The sequence below is a fragment of the Mastomys coucha genome, unplaced genomic scaffold (assembly GCF_008632895.1).
Source record: "Mastomys coucha isolate ucsf_1 unplaced genomic scaffold, UCSF_Mcou_1 pScaffold15, whole genome shotgun sequence".
Taxonomy (NCBI): domain Eukaryota; kingdom Metazoa; phylum Chordata; class Mammalia; order Rodentia; family Muridae; genus Mastomys; species Mastomys coucha.
This window is the reverse complement of record NW_022196897.1, coordinates 114156700-114175882: the sequence shown is the minus strand read 5'-3', so window position 1 is coordinate 114175882 and position 19183 is coordinate 114156700. Positions and strand designations below refer to the sequence as shown.

The following is a 19183-nucleotide window of genomic DNA, read 5'->3' as shown; positions in this document are numbered from 1 at the left end:
TCACCCCACAGAGTCAGCTCTTCGACCCTGTTTTTTTTTTTTTAATTGCAATCTCATTTCATTACTTTTTAATGGGATCTAAAACTTAAACATTTATATTTACATTCCAAAATCAAAAAATTGTAAAGTTAAAATTTTTAATGTGAAGATTCAAAAGCAAATACACACATTAGCATTTGTGCCCTTCAGTGTTTTACTAGGTATTTCAGTTCTTTGTAAGGATGTGTACATAGCATTGTTCTCTGAAGAGAACCAACTGGTGTCCTTTCTTCCCTACTAATCCTGAGGAAAAATACAGCAGCTACAGCATATCCCTGAGAAAGGTGACAAGAGGTGTCTTGTGTGGAGCACTCAAGAATGGTTGAATGGGACTGTTGTTTTAAGTCAGTGTTTAGGCCACCATTAGTGAATACTTTCCTGTTAGGACAATGGTTACTTTGTTGTAAAAATTTTTACCTGTGAACTCAAATAAAGAATTCTTGGGTTGCTGGGGCAGTGCACACGCCTTTAATCCTAGTGTTTGGGAGGCAGAGGAAGGTAGATTTCTGAGTTCAAGGCCAGCCTGGTCTACAGAGTGAGTTCCAGGATAGCCAAAGGCTACACAGAGAAACCCTGTCTCGAAAAACCAAAAAAAAAACAAAAACCAAAAAACAAAAATGAATTCTTGGATCAAAGATTACGTAAGTCATTTCTTAGGATTTCTCAGCACCCTTTAGTGTCTGCAAGATGGTTCAGTAGATAAAGGTGCTTGTTTACCAGCCTGATGGCCTGAGTTTAATCCCTAGTGCCCACATGGTGGAAGGAGATAATGAACTCCTTAAAAGTCCTATGACCTCTGCATACATGTATCACATGCATATACACACACTAAAATTTAAACTAGAATTTCTCTGAACTTTTAATTGAATTTGTCTTCTTCATTTCAGATTCTTCATAGGAAAATATTTTGACCTCAGCTTTGTATAGTCTGTCAGCAGTGGCGATTGTCACATCACTGTCTCTTCACTTCTCTGGTTTTTGTGCACAGGTATCATCTCCAGGCACTTCGACACCTTTATGTTCTAGCTGCAGAACCAAGACTCCTGGTCCCTGTGGATGTGGACACAAACACACCCTGCTATGCCCTTATAGAAGTCACTTACAAGGTAACTAACTCTCCCTGTCATCTTTGCAGGTCAGATTATTTTTAAAAGCATTTTAGCAAAAGGTGATAATATTAAGTTGAACAGCATAAAACCCAAAGTTTTCTAAGTTGCTGCTCATTGCTAGCTCTCGTATTTGTGTGTAACTTTTGGCATTATCAGCTCTTCCTTGGTCCTTAGAGCTGATCACTGTTCCTGATAACTTTATGTGGCTAATTATAGTGTTCTACAAAGTGAGTTTGGTTTATAATGGTTCTTAAAGTTTGGGTTTGTTGAACATTCAAAATTCTCAAATTTTGTATTTGTATATCCTAAATTTGTTTATCTTTCATTGGGATTCATACATAGATTACAAATCATGTAGTTTATACCACATTATTAAATACTTGTGTTATACTTTGAGATGTGAAAGTGTGATGATGATACCATTCCTGAAGGATATGAGTGGCCAGGTATGAGGGCAATGCTGGCAGTGTGAGACTTAGAGGGCTGTATGGAGTGCTGCAGAGTTCGGGCAACTGTCACAGAGCAAACTAGGCTGACAAATGGGGCTTGTGTATAACGCCATGCTGTAGAAGCACAGCCCTTTGGCATTGCTGCCCAGCAAAGACCAAGCCACCAAGGTGTTGAGGTGAGAATGCTCCACAATAGAACGTAAGCTTGAGTATTAGAGATTTAGCTGCAGCTCAGCTCTACAATACTTGCCTGCACTAGGCATGCACTAGGCCTTGGACTCAGTGTAGCACTGCCAAACAAAGACTGTTAGAGGAGTTGTACTGTTTCATAGTTATGTGCAGACTGTGAGCAAGGGGAGACACAGAGTGACCATTTGGCCCATGCTGGATGTATTTTACCTTTGTAAAGGGCACTCAGTGGTATGAACAGACCAAAGAAGAACTGATGGCTCCAACCCTTCTTCCAGAACTTCATCTTTTAAAGCAGGTAAATTGGTGTGACTTTGGAGGTTTACTCAGGGAGCAAATTGAAACAGAATTGCATATCTGTAAAGGTCCTCCTATTTAAGAAAAAGTAACTGCAGGAGGAATATTCATGAAGGGCAGTGGAAGTCTTTTTTTTTCTTTTTTTTCTTTTTTTTTCTTTTTTTGTTTTTTGTTTTTTTGTTTTTCAAGACAGGGTTTCTCTATATAGCTCTGGCTGTCCTGGAACTCATTCTGTAGACCAGGCTGGCCTCGAACTCAGAAATCCACCTGCCTCTGCCTCCTGAGTATTGGGATTAAAGGCATGTGGAAGTCTTATCTTAGAGGTTTTTATTGATAGTCTGCGTCCTTTCCCAACATGGTTCACATGCCTTTTGGATGGTTCACGAGCAATTGAATCTCATTACCTTACAGGTGGCTCATTGCACTGAGTCACTATTCCCTCTAAGCATGCTCAGTTTGCCAGCTTTGAGTGACTAGTTTACAATTGTCCCTGCAGATGAAAGTTAAAGGGCCAAGATACTGGGAACTGCTCATAGATTTAAGCAAGGGAGAACAGCACTTGAGGTAAGTATGCTGAGTTCTCACCTTAGCCTTTCCAGCAGTGCAGAGGAGGCTGCAGGGAGGTGGGTTCTAGAGTAGTGTCTGGGTAGCGTTACTCTTTGGTCTCATGCATGACAGCATATACGGTATGTTGATCTATGTGGTCTATATCTTTGAAGTGGGATTTGTTTTAGAATGTAAAGTTTTAATTTGAAATTCAAACGGTAAATGTTTACACATGTTCACTGAGAAACTAGAACCGACTCAGCATTAGATAGTAATGGGTACAGTAAGATTTAGTGTAAAGGGGACTGTTGATAACATCCGATGCCTGTCAGACATCTCCTGTTGCTTCTTTGTACTAATGTCTTGTTACAACTAACATAAGGCTATGGGAGGTTCCTTTCAGGTAGAATAAAGTATATCCAAATAACTACTTAGCATGTTATTAGTTTTATACATTGGAAAGTATATAAATTATTTAAATTCACAGGAAGTTTTGACAAGCATGCAAAAGTTTCACAGTCTGGCTCCAGTTATATCTTATTGTCTAGTAGCTAATATCTATTTATTTTGTCTTAGATTAATTAATCAGTGTCTTAGGCATATTGCTAGGGACACAGAAATCAGCAGTGTTAGGTAAGATTGTGGAGAGGCTCAATCTTGAGCAGGTGGAATCCCTTCTCACTGAACAAGTTCATGAATCTCGACATCACAGAAAAGTGGGGACGCATCCTACCCTCACTTACGTGCAGTCAGTCATTTTATGCAGAATCAATAGTCCTGCCAGAGAATGGAAACAACTTCCTCCCCTATAAAAGTGGCACTGGGAAACACCACCTTCAGCAGAGGACTACTACTAACACCTTCCATAAGTCATCTTATGTTCCTTCTTCCAGGTCCATTCTTTCCAAGGATGGAGTTTTATATGTCAAGCTCAGGGCAGGCCAGCTCTCCTACAAAGAAGACCCAATGGGGTGGCAGAGTTTGTTGGCACAGACTGTTGCTAACAGGAACTCCGAAGCCCGGGCTTTCAAGGTAGTGTTGCATTTCACTAGTGTCTTCTCTGATTTCTGCAGATTGTAAAGCTGAATAGACCATGGTTTCTCTTGCTTTCTTATGTGACACCCATAATAAAATAGGGGTGGCCTGCTAGTATTCTTTGTAAGACTTGTGTTTAGTACCAACTATAAAAACACCTACACACTACAAGCAAGATTTGGTTTGTTTTACTTACTAGTCCCTCCAGTAGTGCACTAGCGGTGCAGTATGCTGACCAGATTGGCATCACCTCTTTTGGCTTCCCTTGGCTGGTTTGCAGTGTAGGAGATTGAACCCAGTACTTTGTGCATGCCAGCATTAAATGTTCTATTTTTCAGCTATAACCCAGGCCTGGCTTCATATTGTGTGATTTCCTTCCCTTGGTTTCCTGAGTGCTGTGATTATAGGCAAACACCATGCCTGGCTGTATGCCATTGGAGGGAAAACCCATTTTTAAACCATATTTGTTTCTTTAATCTTGATGAAAAGGAAATGATGACAACTTGGGTCTTGCGTTTTAGTTTATTATTTCCTGGTACTCAGCTATAGTAATGTTTAAAATGAAAAAAGAAATAGTTAAAATAAAGTGTGAATTAAAGCTCATCACTGTGAAATTCTGTGTTCTAGAATTCATTTCCATCATTAAGAATGTGTTCTGTAACACATCTAGCTGTAAACTTGGCAATTTAATCTTGGTTTTAAGAGTTGAGGAGCCTCTGAGTACCTGGGTCTCAGGCCATAAGCAAAGCTGTGTTAGCTCAGGAGCCAAGGGGCAGCATCAGAGTTTTGCTTTCTTTATTCCTGAGTAAGGAGGTAACAGTTCATTGTACTTCAGCTTACATATCGTCTGAATCGGTCAGTTGACCTTGATCCTTTCTCACAGTTACCAGGACGTAAATGTATAGAAGTTCCAGCCTTGATGTCCAGTGTAGATTGTTGCTGAAATATTTTGAAGAGGTTTTTTTTGGCTTAAGTTAGCATTATTTCTTTTTCTAAAAATTAGAGCCTATATAAAAGATAATTCAATTTATAGATAAGTTTGAGCTTAATTTTGAATATTGAAAGTATATAAAAATTAAAGGATGCTCAGTGTCTTACCTTCTGGGAGTTCCCAACTAAGATAGGAACCAGAACTGAAGTACTCCATTTTCAGTTTCGAATAGTAAGTGTTGTACCAAGGGTTTTTCTTACTGATTTTTTTTTTATTGTAGTAAAATACACAAAAAATAAAATTAGTATCTTAGATGTTTTTAAATATGGAGCTATCACTAGAACAATGACAACTTAAAAACTTAAGCTGTCCCTATTAGCACTAATTCCTGAACTAGCCCCAGGCAGCTGCCCGCTGTCTCTTTGTGTGATTCCAGTTCCTCTTGTCCTATTTTGGAAGCTCACTTGAGTGAGACTCCTCTTTCCTTGCTCTTCTATAGTATTTGGGGTTTTTTGTTATTGTTTGTTTGTTTCCTGAGACAGGGTTTCTCTGCGTAGCCCTGGCTGTCCTGGAACTTACTCTGTAGACCAAATTGGCCTCAAACTCAGAGATCTGCCTGCCTCTGCCTCCCAAGTGCTGGGATTAAAGGCATGCGCCACCACTGCCTGGCTAAATATTTGTACTTTTAAGCAGGCTTTTTAGTTAGACAGTGAAGGAGGGAGGAAAGCCTTTTGTGGGTAGTTTATAAGAAAGAAGACATCTTTATTATTGACCTTTTGGTAAATCAATACTTCATATTACCTTTGCAAAAGCTTGTAACTTCCTAACAGAACAGGATGGCAAAGCTCTAGCTTGCTTTGTCTTGTGGGACCATTGTGTAGAAGGAGGGGGTAGAGTTTATAACTACAGGCCTCATGGTGTGAGCATAAAGGGAAGTAATTGTTGGTTATCTCATTTAAAGTGGGCTTTGTTTTTCTTTTTAGCCCGAAACAATTTCATCATTCACTTCAGATCCAGCACTTCTGTCATTTGCTGAATATTTCTGCAAGCCGACCGTGAGCATGGGTCCAGTAAGTATTCTATTGTTTGCTAGGCACCAGGTCAAGACTTCGTTAGCTCTATCAATAGACAACCAGATCACCTGTAGTATTCATGTCTGCCTTTGAGATTGATGACATCTTTTACATGTGTTAGAGATTGCTGATAAAACCTGTGCCTTCTGTTGCCCCCACCACATCTTCCTCTCTCCTGGGCCCTCTTGTGAATTTGACTGTGAGAACTCTATTTACCTGGGGCTTGTTTACCCCTCCATCTCTGTTGGGGTTACGCTGCCTTTTAAGATCCTGTTCCCAGCTGACTGAGGGCTCATCTCTGGTGTTCTTGCAGCTTTTTTTTTTTAAAAACCCTAGATTGATCATTAATCTATCAGATCACATGCTGCTACCTCACCATTCTTTTTGGGTTTTCATTGATGTTACAACACTGCGTGGACTTTGACTTTCTAGAGAGATGAACTGTTTACACTGTTTACCACAGAGCTTCAGAATGAGCTATTAGTAGCTGTTATATGGTTGTGTCTTGACTTGATTTTGTAATATGCTTTGATGTGCTACAAAGTAATTGTGCTTTTCCATAGAAACAGGAGATTCTGGACCTCTTTTCTTCAATACTTTATGAGTGTGTTGCTCAGGAAACCCCAGAGATGTTGCCTGCCTACATAGCAATGGATCAGGTATGATTCCAAAATTATTTGCATTCTGATGCAATTGATGATGTACTTCAAATGGCCTGCTCCACAGTGAAGGAAGTTCCCTGTGTTTTCCGTTTTCAGTGTCTTGTTTGCTTTTAGACATCTTATCAAGAAACCATTTCCAGTTGACAGCTCTGTGCTGATGCCCAAAGGTTGGACTTGGTGCTGGCAAGAGTGCCCTCTGGAAGGTTGCCTTCCTCTTGGGAGTCTCACATCCTTTTCTGTCTTCTTCCCTTGGTACAGGGAGGGAGAGATCATTTCCTTTCTTGATTTAGTCTTCCCATGTCATCTCTTACCTCCTTTCTTCATGAGAAGGCCACAAATGAGTAACAGGTGACCTCTCTGTACCCTGGTGTTTGCTGGATATGAACTTCCACCCCCTTGGCCAAGTCTGCAGGCATTTTAGAATCAGGAGCTGGTGATTTAGGGAGATGGTATTCATTTTGATTCTCTTGATATTTTGCAAGTGCATAACAGGGACATAATGCCTGAGAGCTTTCCTAAAGCATCAGGGTTGCTATTAATATAGTTTTCTCATAGTCTCATAGTTTTTCAGACCCATGTTTACAGTTAAGCTTAGCCAGTAGTTTTCTAACCTGGCTAAAATTAATCTGGGGAATCTTAAAATGCAAATCTTCAAAGCCTGTTCCATGCATTCTAAGTTGGAGTCTTGTGGGCAAGATCCAGAACCCATAGTTTTAAAAATTCTGGAGTAAATATGAAGAGTTTATAGATTGGCATTTGGAACTCTGTCTCAAGCCAAAGAACTAATCTTTGATGATAAAAATAATCTTGTGGATAGCTGAGTGGGAAAAACATGTAGGCAAGAAATCATTCCCCAGGCATGAAAATCACAGTATGTAAAGTAGTGTTCTACATTCCAGCAGAAGCACAGGGCCAGAATGCTGTGACCGTGTGGATCCATCTCTTCTCAGTTGCAGAGAGTGATCATGGTACTGTGCTGGTGCTCTGCTTGCTGCCTCTGTAGGCAGAACAGCTAAGTTAAGCTTCTTGGTTGCTGGTTAAATGTTCTCTTTAAAAACTTTGGGTACCTTACCCCTCCACCATCTTAAACAGTCTCCATAGATTAATGTCCTCCTCTGTTGGTAGCCATGGTACCTTTATTGGTGATTCTTATCATCAGTGTGGTCAGTGATTAGACCTCTGCCCCACTGGGATTCTTGTCTGTCCCTGCTATGTCACTGCACCCTAACTTCTTCCCCAGAGATTTATACCCTAGTGTGTAGAGGGTATTCATTATTTGGGGTTGCTGAGCCAAGAATGAACTTGACCTTTGTTGCTTTTACTTGTAAGTTGCCCTCATGTTGAGGAAAGTGAGTCACACAGGAGAGGGCTCCTTAGTGTAGTCAACTGCACTTCAATACCTCGTGAATCTCCATAGCCTCTTGCTGATCTTGTCAGCCATATGGAACATACCTTGAAGACCACATGATTAGAACATCTTACCATTTCATTAAACAGACTGTTCTTTCTGTTTCTTCACACAGGCTCTGAGAAGTCTTAAAAAGAGAGACATGTCAGACACATCTGATCTTTGGCAGATAAAGTTGATTTTAGAGTTTTTCAGTTCACGAAGCCACCAGGAAAGGCAGCAAACCTATCCTAAGCGAGGGCTCTTTATAAACTCTGAGTTCCTACCTGTGGTGAAGTGCACTGTTGATGCCACCCTGGACCAGTGGCTACAAGGTATGGTGGTACTGTGTCCTTGTGCTTGAAGGGTAACTCAACTGAGGCTTTTCTATTCTTAACAGTTTCCATTGGCAAACAGGGTAAACCTGGGCATAATATATAGCTTGATTTTGAGGAGTCAAAGTCTGGTTATGTACTTCAATGTCTTTGAAAAAAAATACATTTACCTGCTCTAGGAAAGGGCATATTGATTGAGTCGGTGATATCTCTGAGCATCCTGTGGCCCTGGCTCTCTGCCAGGACAAGTGCTAACTTGAGCAGGAAGGAAATGATTATCAAGTTACTCACACTGACTCACACGAGGGATGCGATTGTGGGATTACATTGATATGTCATGTACCTGTGGTTGACTTTCTGCAGTCAGTGCCTGGATCTTCATATTCCTTTCAATTTATTCAAGTCCTTGCAACAAATATCTGATGGTGACCTGCTTTCAGTACATACAAACCCTAGTCATGATCTTAACAGTTCTTGCTTTGGTATTTAAGCTGTCCTGCTATGACACTGGGGAACTAAGTTTCTGACAGTCAGACTGTAAGAGGCTTGTGAAGAGCAAATGAAGGGCACGGCGATACTAGCGCTGTGTAACTTTGAAATGTTTTTGATAGACATTTAAATCCCACCCCCCTTTTTGTGAAAATGTTATGTAATAAACGTCAGTGTTTTCTTTCCATTGGGTTTGGTATTTCAACACCTGTAGAAGGCCTTCGCTATTGAGAAGTATGCCATTCAGTCTTGGCAAATTCTTTGATAGCAAACATCTTAGAATGTAAAAACTATTTGGCAGTAACAAGCAGTCTTAGAATAGTGACCTAGTTGGTTTGTGGTTCTTCAGGACACTTGGTGAATTCAGTTTTCCAGACATCTTTATCTCTCTTTCTTTATTTGTTCTCTCAAATTTTCTTTTTTGGTTCAAATGTCTTATGTCTGTAACAGAAGACTGACCTGAACTGAAATAATGAGGCTATCGGTAAGCTCGGATTACTGGAGGTACACAGTTAAGACAGGGTTAAGAGGCTCCACTTGTTAATTGCTTGACCCTCACCTTTTACCCCTGAAGTTCCATTTGTTGTCCTCTGCTTGGTCACTTTGTCCCCTTGTGGTACTAAAAACAACCAACAATTCCTTTTCTCCAGATTTTTATGCCGCTTAGAGAGAGAAAGGAGATAGGCTCATCCCTATTCCAGAAGCAGATGTGTTGAACATCTTGATTGTGAGCCAAGCTGCATCTCAGCCTGTTCCCCAGCCTATCCCTCCTGTCACAGAGTATCTTCACTGAATGGCTTAAGTCCCTTGTCCTCAGCCCACCACTGTGTCCAAGGATAGGACTGCCTTGGTTGTTCTAGGCTAGAATTCTCAAAGCATGGCTCCTGAGCAGCAGCAGTGCTTGCTTGCACTGTCACCTGTGCATTTTCCTGCCAGCACTCCAGACCTACCACACCAGAAACGTGACCTGTGTCAGACTTTCAGAAGTACTCTGATAGGAATTGCAATTTGATCATCTCCTGCTAAGAATAAATAGATTCTAGTCCTGGGTTGAAATCAGTCTCCTTGAATATTACTGAAAGAAAAGATTTGACAGTGGGCATCTGCTATCCTCACCTGTATTTGTGTGCATTTCCTCACTCCTTCCGCACACTAAACTGGACAGCGTCAGGCTACCCAGTGTCTGAACCTGTGCAGCACTGCCTGGTTTGTGCCAAGGGCTAAGTATGCACTTGATGAAAAGGTAACAAAAGTAATCATTCCCATTTCTCTCATCTGTTCCTGATCCATTCAACTCCTTTTGTGTCCTCTCACAGCTGGGGGTGATGTGTGTGTGCATGCCTACCTTAGTGGACAGCCTGTTGAGAAGTCTCAGCTAAACATGCTGGCCTGCTTCCTTGTCTACCACTCTGTGCCAGCACCACGACACTTGCCACCCATGGGACTGGAAGGTAACCCCATCTCAGCCTCTTTTCAGTATTTGTTCCTCACTAGTGACTAGTTGGGGAGAAACCCCTGTCAGACACCTTCTCTAATGCAGTACTCAGTTTTGTTCATGATTACGTTTGTTGAGAGTGCTTTCTGAAAGTAGAACAAGCCATATACTTTTACCTCGGAAAAGAGATTTTTTAGAGTAGGACTATACTTTAAATGTGTATATTATTCCATATATGAATGACATCATTCTGTATCTTTAAGGTATATGGATTAAACTCAAGGTCTTGGGCATGATAGTCAAATATTCTACCACTGAGCTATATTTACAAAACTTACTTGGTTTTTCTTTTCTTTTTTTTTTCTTTTTTCTTTTTTCCTGAGACAGGGTTTCTCTGTGTAGCCCTGGCTGTCCTGGAACTCACTCTGTAGACCAGACTGGCCTTGAACTCAGAAATCCACCTGCCTCTGCCTCCCAAGTGCTGGGATTAAAGGTGTGCGCCACCACTACCCGGCAAAGAATTATTTATTTTATGTATATGAGTACACTGTAGTTGTCTTCAGACACCCCAGAAGAGGGCATCGGATCCCATTACAGATGTTGTGAGCCACCATGTGGTTACTGGGAATTGAACCCAGGACCTCTGGAAGAGCAGTCAGTGCTCTTAACTGCTGAGCCATCTCTCCAGCCCTTGATTTTTCTTATAACTTTGTAAGATTTCCTAGTTTTTAAAAGGTTTATGTAATCACAGTCTCTGTTACCCTAAGAAAGCTATTGATTGAGTGTTATGTCCAGTATGGAATCAGGCACCAAGTTTGTCTGTAAAATAATCTGATTTATTCAGGTCACATTTAAATTGCTATCCTTTAATTGAAAGTGAAAAAATATTTTTGAGAAGGAGAAGATTGTTCTGTTAATCATTTTTGGCTTAATGGCATTTTTTGTTTATGTGATTTAGGAAACCTCAGAGAAAAATGTAGTATAGACAGACCTTGTTATAGCCATGAGGAATTGCTTATATTCTGTGGCCTTTCTCATGGAAACAATGACCAAAGTTAGTCAGGTGCATAAGATAGCAGTTAAAGGGTTGACGGTACCTTTTCTGGTTGGATTGTTTGGGAGTTTTTCACCTAAGGTAGGGAAAGGGAACCCATGTATTGCCAGGAAGTCTCCTTGAGTTGTGGGAGAGACGTGAGGGTACAGAGAGACCCAGGGAGCCAGAGTTTGCAAGATGTGTATCAGAGAGGAACAGGCTATGCAGGAAATACCAGGGGGAGCTTCTGGATCTAGAAGTTACCAGCCAAAAAGTTGCATATAAGTAGGAATCCCTGGAGGGAAGCGCTTGCAAGTGGACTAGAAGGAACCTGCCAGTTGTTTACTAGTGCCTGTCCCACCGATTCTTAGAAGACTTCTCAGTAGAATTTAGGAGGGTATGGCCTCAGTCATAGGAAGTAAATTACGTCTGGACTATACAATGTTGTGGTCATACCTTACAAATCTCAAAGGATCAATAAAAGTTGTGATCTATGATCATAACTGCATGTATGTTTTCTTGAAATTTAACTGGACCCAGATCTAAGCCCAGTAGCTATAGAACATGGAAGTATCCAGCAATGAAAACGAAGTAGATGAAATTCAGTATGTGGCATACAATAAACCAGCACCCCCACTTCCCAAGGGTATAGTAGCCCACAGCTATAATTTAAGCACTTGGAAATGAGAAATTCCCTGGAGGAGGAGTTCAGGGCCATCCTTGGCTATAGAGTGAGGTAGGAGCTGGCCTGGGCCACATAGGACCCTGTCTCAGGAAAAAATAACAGTACCAGCTACTGCTGTTTACAGGCCCACAGGCTGCCATGCTAATGCAGCCCCAGGCCCAGGCTGGCAGTTAGTTAGGTTTGTGCTGCCTCAAGCTGCTTCTGCATTCCTTGTTGTTGTTAATACTTTGCCACAAGCCAAATAGCTGTCTCTCCCTGGCTTCTGGCAAGAGTCTTGCCTACCTTTTTTCCTTCTATTTTCTTTCTTTGCTCCCCACCCTGTTCTTATTCGAATAAATAAACACTGCAGAATGAGAAAAAGAAAAAATAAAACAAGAACAATAGCCAACATGCAGAGAAACAGGAAGGTGTATAACCTGTGCTGCTGGGAGTATGGAGTGGGGAGGAAAGGATGAGGGAAGCTTAAAAGACTCTTTGGTGGTGCCCATGCTTCCCTCAGAGACTGCGGGTCTAGATCTTGGTAGACAAACAGAATCATTTGGGTAGCATCCAAAACCCTGGATGTCCAGGCCTCACTCCCAGTGAGTTATGTGTAATCTGTGGGACCAAGTACAAGAGGCAGTGGATCAACTCTCAATCTTCAATCTGTGGAGATTGTTTGTTTGTAAAAGATTGAACTAACAGATCAAAAATCAAGTATTAAAATCAGTTTTCAAGGGCTGGAGAGATGGCTCAGCGGGTAAGAGCACCGACTGCTCTTCTGAAGGTCCTGAGTTCAAATCCCAGCAACCACATGGTGGCTTACAACCACCTATAATAAGATCTTATGCCCTCTTCTGGTGCATCTGAAGTCATCTACAGTATACTTATGTATAATAATAAATAAATCTCTGGGTCAGGGCAAGCTGGGCCAACTACAGTGTGGCCAACTACAGTATACTTATATATAATAATAAATAAATTTCTGGGCCAGAGTGAGCTGGGCCAACCTGAGTGAGGGGGGTTGACCAGAGTGAGCAGAGGCCCTTTTAAAAAAAAATCAGTTTTCAAAATCACTTATAGTAATTGAGGTTAATTGACTTTAATGTATACAAATAAGTTTTCACAGTAGTTAATTTCTAAAGTACAGAATGGATAAATTTAAATTCGGAAATTAAGAATTCAAGGATTGCCACTGGGGTACTTTTGTCTAGAAGGAAGACTTTCTGGCTCAAGTGGCGTGTGCCAAGCTTGGGAACGCTGTGTGGCTGAGGGTGTGTAGTGATGTCACCTTCTGCATCTCTGTTTCTTCAGGGAGCACAAGCTTTGCTGAACTCCTCTACAAGCTCAGACACCTGAAGGTTCCAGTCCGAGCGTTGCTAAGACTAGCTCCTGTGCTGCTTGGGAATCCACAACCAATGGTTATGTGACCACGTCTGGTGGCAAACGCACCCCAAAAAACGACTGCAGCACAGAATCTGATGGCTGCAAAGTTAAGGCAACATTTCTGTTTTGTGACCAATGGAACTCAGATGCATACGCCTGCCTCACTGTGGTTAAAATCCATGTTGAAAAAACTACAGATAACGCTGGTGCTGTCCACGTGTCATATGATGTATAAAACGTCAGTTAAAACTCACTTTTGTAAATAAAGATTTTTGGTTTGTTTTCAAAACTATGGATGATTGCTTTGGACTTCAGAGAATAGATCGACAGGCTGAGCTTTGAGGCCTCTGAACTTTAGTGGTTCGGGTTCTGCACTCCTAAGTGCAAGGTTTAAAAAGTCCACATCCTGAGAGTGGACTTCCGCTACACGGGAGAGCTTCTGTGTTCTGTTCCAGAACAGTTATCTTCTCTACAGTGAGTCTGTGCTTCCCGTGGTGGATGATGCCATCACTGCGAACAGACTTCTGCTCAAATGAGGAATTGCTCAGCATGGAGCACTGGACTGTGCCCAAGCCCTGGCCTTGGTGCAGCTGTGTAGGCTGCCGCTCTTTGGAGGGAACCAAGGTTAAAGGATACTCTAAGGGTGAGTCCCTATTTGGTAGAATCAATGGCCTGTTCAGAGGAGGAAAAGAGATGATTTTCTCTCTGTACCATGTGAAAACTCATAGCACAACTGCTCACAAGCCAAGAAGATTCCCTTGTGAGGAACTGGTCAGACAGTCTTGGACTTCAGCACCTAGAAGTATAAGAGATAAATTCCTGATGCTTAAGCCATCTCGTCTGTGGTACTTGGTTTTTGCAGCCCCGTACATGCTTAAAACACCTAAAATACAAAATTATCCCTATAGAGGAGGGTTAAGAAAATATTTTTAAATACAGAAGTCAGTCTATCTGAACTAAAGGTCTGGAAAGTGCTTTTGTATTCTGAGTTTCAGGAAAGCTCATGCCCCGTGTGACAGGAAGAACGCTCCTTCCACTCCATTTCAACCTGTGCTCACAGCTTTCTCTCAGACCGGTGGGACTGTAAATAAGTAGGAACTGCAAAATGCCTGCTCACTGAATTCCTGCTTGTTTCTGAAAAAGCCAATAGAAACTGCTCCTGGGATTTGGTAATGTTCATCTACCTGCCTGCCTGCCTAAAGCAAGGTTAATTTGTGGCTGACCTTGAGGGCAAAATGTGCTTCCCTTCACTCTTAGATTAAGGATTGCAATTAAATGGCGGGTGGTGATAAACACAATCAATTTGCATCAATATTGAACCCACTGTCCAAGTTATTTTTCACTCTGAATTGTTAATGGTTGCCATGGGAGGACTTGAAAGAGAGGACTGAATTCAGTGGAAAAAACATTGATGGGCTTATTGGTCAGCTGGACGGGCACCAAGAAGAGATTCTAGTGCTCTTGAGTCAGCAAGTTAGGATCATCAGATAAACTATTATATTTACCAGTCTCCAAACCATCCTGTGCGAACCAGTCTTACCATACACAGCAGCCAGCCTCCTGGGAACCACGTCAAGGGAAGAGCCAGAGGAACACCTGAAGTGTTCTACTATCAAAAGTGGCACTTGTGACTACAAGGGAAGGCTGATTACCCAGGACATTGTTTCACCTCCGACACATGTGGATTGGCGGCACAAGGTATAGCTGCCTTGACGTAGGTACTGTCCAGCAGACAGACAGTTGAGCAGTGTGCTCAGATTCTTCCCCCAGAGGGTACTGACGTCTGTGCTCCTCCCTCAAGGTCTGGTGTAGGAGCGAAGGCAAACTGAGCTCAGATGCCAAACTTCAGCTACACTGCTCCATCATAGTCCTCAACACTCTGGGCTCTACCCAATCTGCTACACCCACTCCTCAGTGTGAACTGAAAGGCAGAGCTTATGAACATGTTGCAAAGCAGCCGAGCATCTTTGCAATTACATGGGTTTTTGTGTGTTTTCATGATGTTTCTCCCATTGACTTAGTCTATCACTATTGATCACATTATATAGAGTATCTTGTTTAAGCTTTTGTCTTTTAGCTAAAAACACTTCTTTGGTAAACTTAATACTGCAATCTTTTTCCTTTAGAATATTTTGGAGTGTACTTTTAAGACTTTTTTTTCCTTGAAACATTCATATCAGAATTTTAAAACAGGAACTTCATAATAAATTTAGTAAGATTTATAAGCACCTGTCAGATCTTAATTCCTGTTCTTTTATACTCCAATGCTTAGCTGAGCTGTTAGCTTTTCTCTGTAGTTAATGTATGCCTCAAGTCTCTGCCTTGTGAGGCTGCAGACCATATGTTGTAAGAACTCAAGACATGTTGGGTCATGATGTCATGGTCACCTCATAGGTGGAGGGTGGGTACCTAAAACAAGGACAAAGGCCAGAAGCTAGTGTTACATGGTAATTTCCTTCTGATTGAAACCTCCTTCCAGGAAGAAGGGGGAGGGGAGGCTCAAACACTAAACAAACATCACATGTCTTGGAAAGCTGAAGCTTAACAGCCACAAAGTGCTTCCCCAAGGTTGTAGAAATGGAACTGTATGCGAACAGGACAGAAAGCGACAGGCAGAGCTCCCCAGGGGAGGCCGTGGCTGCCTGGGAGAGGAGAGTCCCTGACTAGTCAAGTAGCCTCAGAGTTGTGTAGACTTGTTATCCATGTTGAGGTGGGCTTTGGTGATAATAGCTGCTTTTGAGTCATTCCTGCTCCTGGAACACACAAACCCCTACTCTCAAAGTGACCCAAATAAACTCATTATATTGCTAAGTTGGACTTTGGCAATGTCATTACTTTGGTATGTCATTGATTCTCTGATGTATGGGTGCATGTATGTATAGAGAAAACTTCCTGTGTACTGTATGGATGCAGTACCTGTCAATTAAAGCTGATTCGCCTGTAGCTGAGGCAGGAAATAGAAGGTGGGACATCTGATAGTAAGGTTTCTAGGCTCAAGGCAGGTTGGGGAGGAGCTGACCCACAGAGAAAAGAGGATGGCCATGCAGGTTGTTATTCGGGAGCTTGGGGCCAGGAGGAAAACTCGGTTTTTACAGATGACTCTCAACATATAAGGCAATCAATCCAAACCTTTTAATTTCATGTTTAGTTAATTAGAGTCCTGGATGGAAAGTGGAGAACAAACAGCCCCATTGAGCTACAGAGCATTTGATTGAGGGTGGTGAGCATGCAATGTCTCAGACCAAAAGAGCTAGCCGGCCTGCTGTGGCTGAAAGAGACAAAGGAGCACTTTTAAGGTTACAACACTTGCTAGACTTTGGCACACATGTATCTGTGGGCCAAAGAAGACCTCCTCACTGCAGCAGGTGAGGACCTGCCTGGGAAACAGTTGCAACAGGCCACAGGGAAATGGGCCAGTCATCCAGATCATGCAGCCAGAATTCAGAGGTTCAAAAAACAGCCCTTGGTGAAATCCTGAGGGCATACGGCAGGGTTTACCTCACCTTTCCGGAGTAGGGAAGGTCACAACATGTATTTGTGCGAATATATATTGCACCCACAAGAGCCCAGGACTGCTGGGGCCCAGAGACAGAAACAGATTTGTCTGCGATTTGCCCTTTCCTGTAAACCCAGGAGCCAGGAGCTACTGCAATATCCTCCACTGAACAGCAGAGGGAGACAAAGGAATCAGCATAGTGAAACTTGAGAAAGGTAAACAATTGTTATTTTAAAACTAAAAAGGAATTGGATATTAAAATTCACATATATATATAAGTAAATAAAAATTGATAGAGAGTAACAGAGGTTTTGGAGTTTGTCTAATGTTCTTTAAAATGATTCCAAAATAGAAATAGAAGAGAGACAGAAGAGAAATCATATTATTTATTATGACATCACATTAATAATCCTCAATTTAAACTTTAATAATTGTTTTGACTTTCCATGTCCTCTCAAAGGATAAAACTTTAGGAAAAAATTACAAGATTTTATAGATCAGACTCATTGATCTGTGTTTTGAACCTCTATATTCCTGCTCCATGATCTGGATGGCTGACCCCTCTCCCTGTGGCCTGTTGCAGCTGTTTCCCAGGCATGTCCCCACCAGCTGCACTAAGATGAGGGGTGGTCTAGAATATCAGAGATGAGACAAAATGAGAGAAATACATTTTGGAAGCAAGCTTTAGAGGAAAATTTACAAAAACATAGATCAGACTGAAGAAAATGCTAAAATATCAGGGATAAAATAGAAAATGCAATTTGAAAACAAACCTTAGAAGAAAAATTAGGTTTATAAAAAAGATACAAAGATAATAATGATCCAGGAAAAGGAAAAGAATGAAAAATGGAGACAGTCTTAGAAAAAAATTTACAAAAAGTTCTTTAAAAAAATTGAGCTAGGTACTAAGATAGAGACAGAGGAAGGCCAGAACATAAAACATCACCTTGTAATGAGACTGCAGGGCAGTCTGTATTTGTTAAGACACTTAACCAAAAAAGAAGAAGAAGAAGAAGAAGAAGAAACCTAAAATGATTTTCCTGAATTAGCAGATGAGGGAAGAATTCAAATGGTAACCTCTAAAGAGGAACAGGATTTCCAAAGGTTTAAGGAAGCAGTTAACAAGTTATGGCTTACACTCACAATATATCTAACAGATAATAACTGGGCTACACAGAATCATATAACTCTAAAAGATGGAGAGATTTGATGACAAGTTATCCTAGAGCCTGGCCCTCAATTACAATGACCAGCCTGGTGGAAAGATGAGGCCTCCATCATAGAGCAACAAAATAGGACTAGAGACATTGATATTGTCAAGGATCAATGACTAGGTGAAGGTCCATATTCTGAATTGAGAGTACAGATTACCCTTGATTGCTGTTCTAGAACATTGTCATACAATAGCCTTAAATGCTTGAGACGAGATTGAACCATAGGGAGGAGCTGAATCATTTACAAAGATAATCCAGGATTCAAATGAATCTTTCACTGACTTTTTACAAAGATTAACTATAGCTCTGAGTAGAGTGATGTCAGATCCAAATGCTAGAGAAAGTTAAATTGAATCTCTAGCTTTTAAGAATGCTAATGCTAAATGTAAAAAAGGCCATTAAATTTTTAAGAGCAAGATCTGCACTCTTTGTGAATGAAATAAAACTACCACAGACATAGAAATAAATGCTCACACTTTGGTTATAGTTAGGCAAACAATTACAGGAGATTTAAAAAAATAAAAAATGCCCATTATTGTGGCTGTGAAAGATCACATATTCCCTAAAGGACTGTGAACAAAGAGTTCTTTAGGATAAATTCTGTAATAGTAAAAATTTAGGGAAAAGTTTCCTGTAAAATGTAGATGATGTGGAAGTCATGTGGCACATGAATATAGTTCATCCAAGGATATCCAAGGCAATTTCTTAATTGCGGAAAACTGACTAAGGAGCTTTGCTGAAGGCCCAACAAAATACATGAACCATTCATTTCCTGTCCACCAAGGAAAGATTATTCTGAAAAACAATTAGATAACTCAAAGCCTGACTTAAACCACTTAATGGAGATAGATTGGCTCCAAGGGAAACGAGATTCTAAAGATGCCAACAGAACAAAACAAACAACCCTCCCCCCATATTTTGGCAAGCTATATAAGATAGAAGCCCAAAGTTAAAATTACCATTGGATGCCATTGAGATTGAAGAATTAGCCTTTAATTCCAGCACTTGGGAGGCAGAGGTAGGCGATTTCTGAGTTCGAGGCCAGTCTGGTCTACAGACTGAGTTCCAGGACAGCCAGAGCTACACAGAGAAACCCTGTCTTGAAAAACAAAAAACAAACAAAAAAAATAGTGAATACTGAAGCAGATTTAACAATTTCCCAAGATTCCTAGAATTCAGCTTGGGTACTTCAAAAAGTTTCTACACAGCTTCTAGGAACTGGGAAAACGAAGTAAGTATAAACAAGTCTCAAGTAAAACAAAGTATAAAATGGATTAAATATATGAGACTAGAAGGTCAAATAGAAAGGTTAAAGCCATTTGTGTCAGATACAGAGGTAAAGTTATAGGGAAGAGATGTATTGCAACAATGGGAAATACAGATTAACTTTGCTCCAAATTTAAAGACAGGCTGT

General features: G+C 41.1%; 1 protein-coding gene across 1 annotated transcript in view; it reads left to right on the top strand.

The window, feature by feature from the left end:
* The window catches only part of Anapc1 (anaphase promoting complex subunit 1), a 78629-nt gene extending 62759 nt beyond the window's left edge, over positions 1 to 15870 (top strand). Inside the window, exons 40-48 of the mRNA XM_031371850.1 lie at positions 1028 to 1145; positions 2007 to 2084; positions 2580 to 2647; positions 3523 to 3661; positions 5579 to 5665; positions 6232 to 6327; positions 7854 to 8052; positions 9858 to 9992; positions 12988 to 15870. Coding sequence (XP_031227710.1) covers positions 1028 to 1145; positions 2007 to 2084; positions 2580 to 2647; positions 3523 to 3661; positions 5579 to 5665; positions 6232 to 6327; positions 7854 to 8052; positions 9858 to 9992; positions 12988 to 13103 — 1036 coding nt within the window. The 3' untranslated portion in view covers positions 13104 to 15870. The remainder of the gene's footprint in view (positions 1 to 1027; positions 1146 to 2006; positions 2085 to 2579; positions 2648 to 3522; positions 3662 to 5578; positions 5666 to 6231; positions 6328 to 7853; positions 8053 to 9857; positions 9993 to 12987) is intronic.
* Positions 15871 to 19183: the final 3313 nt, after the last annotated feature.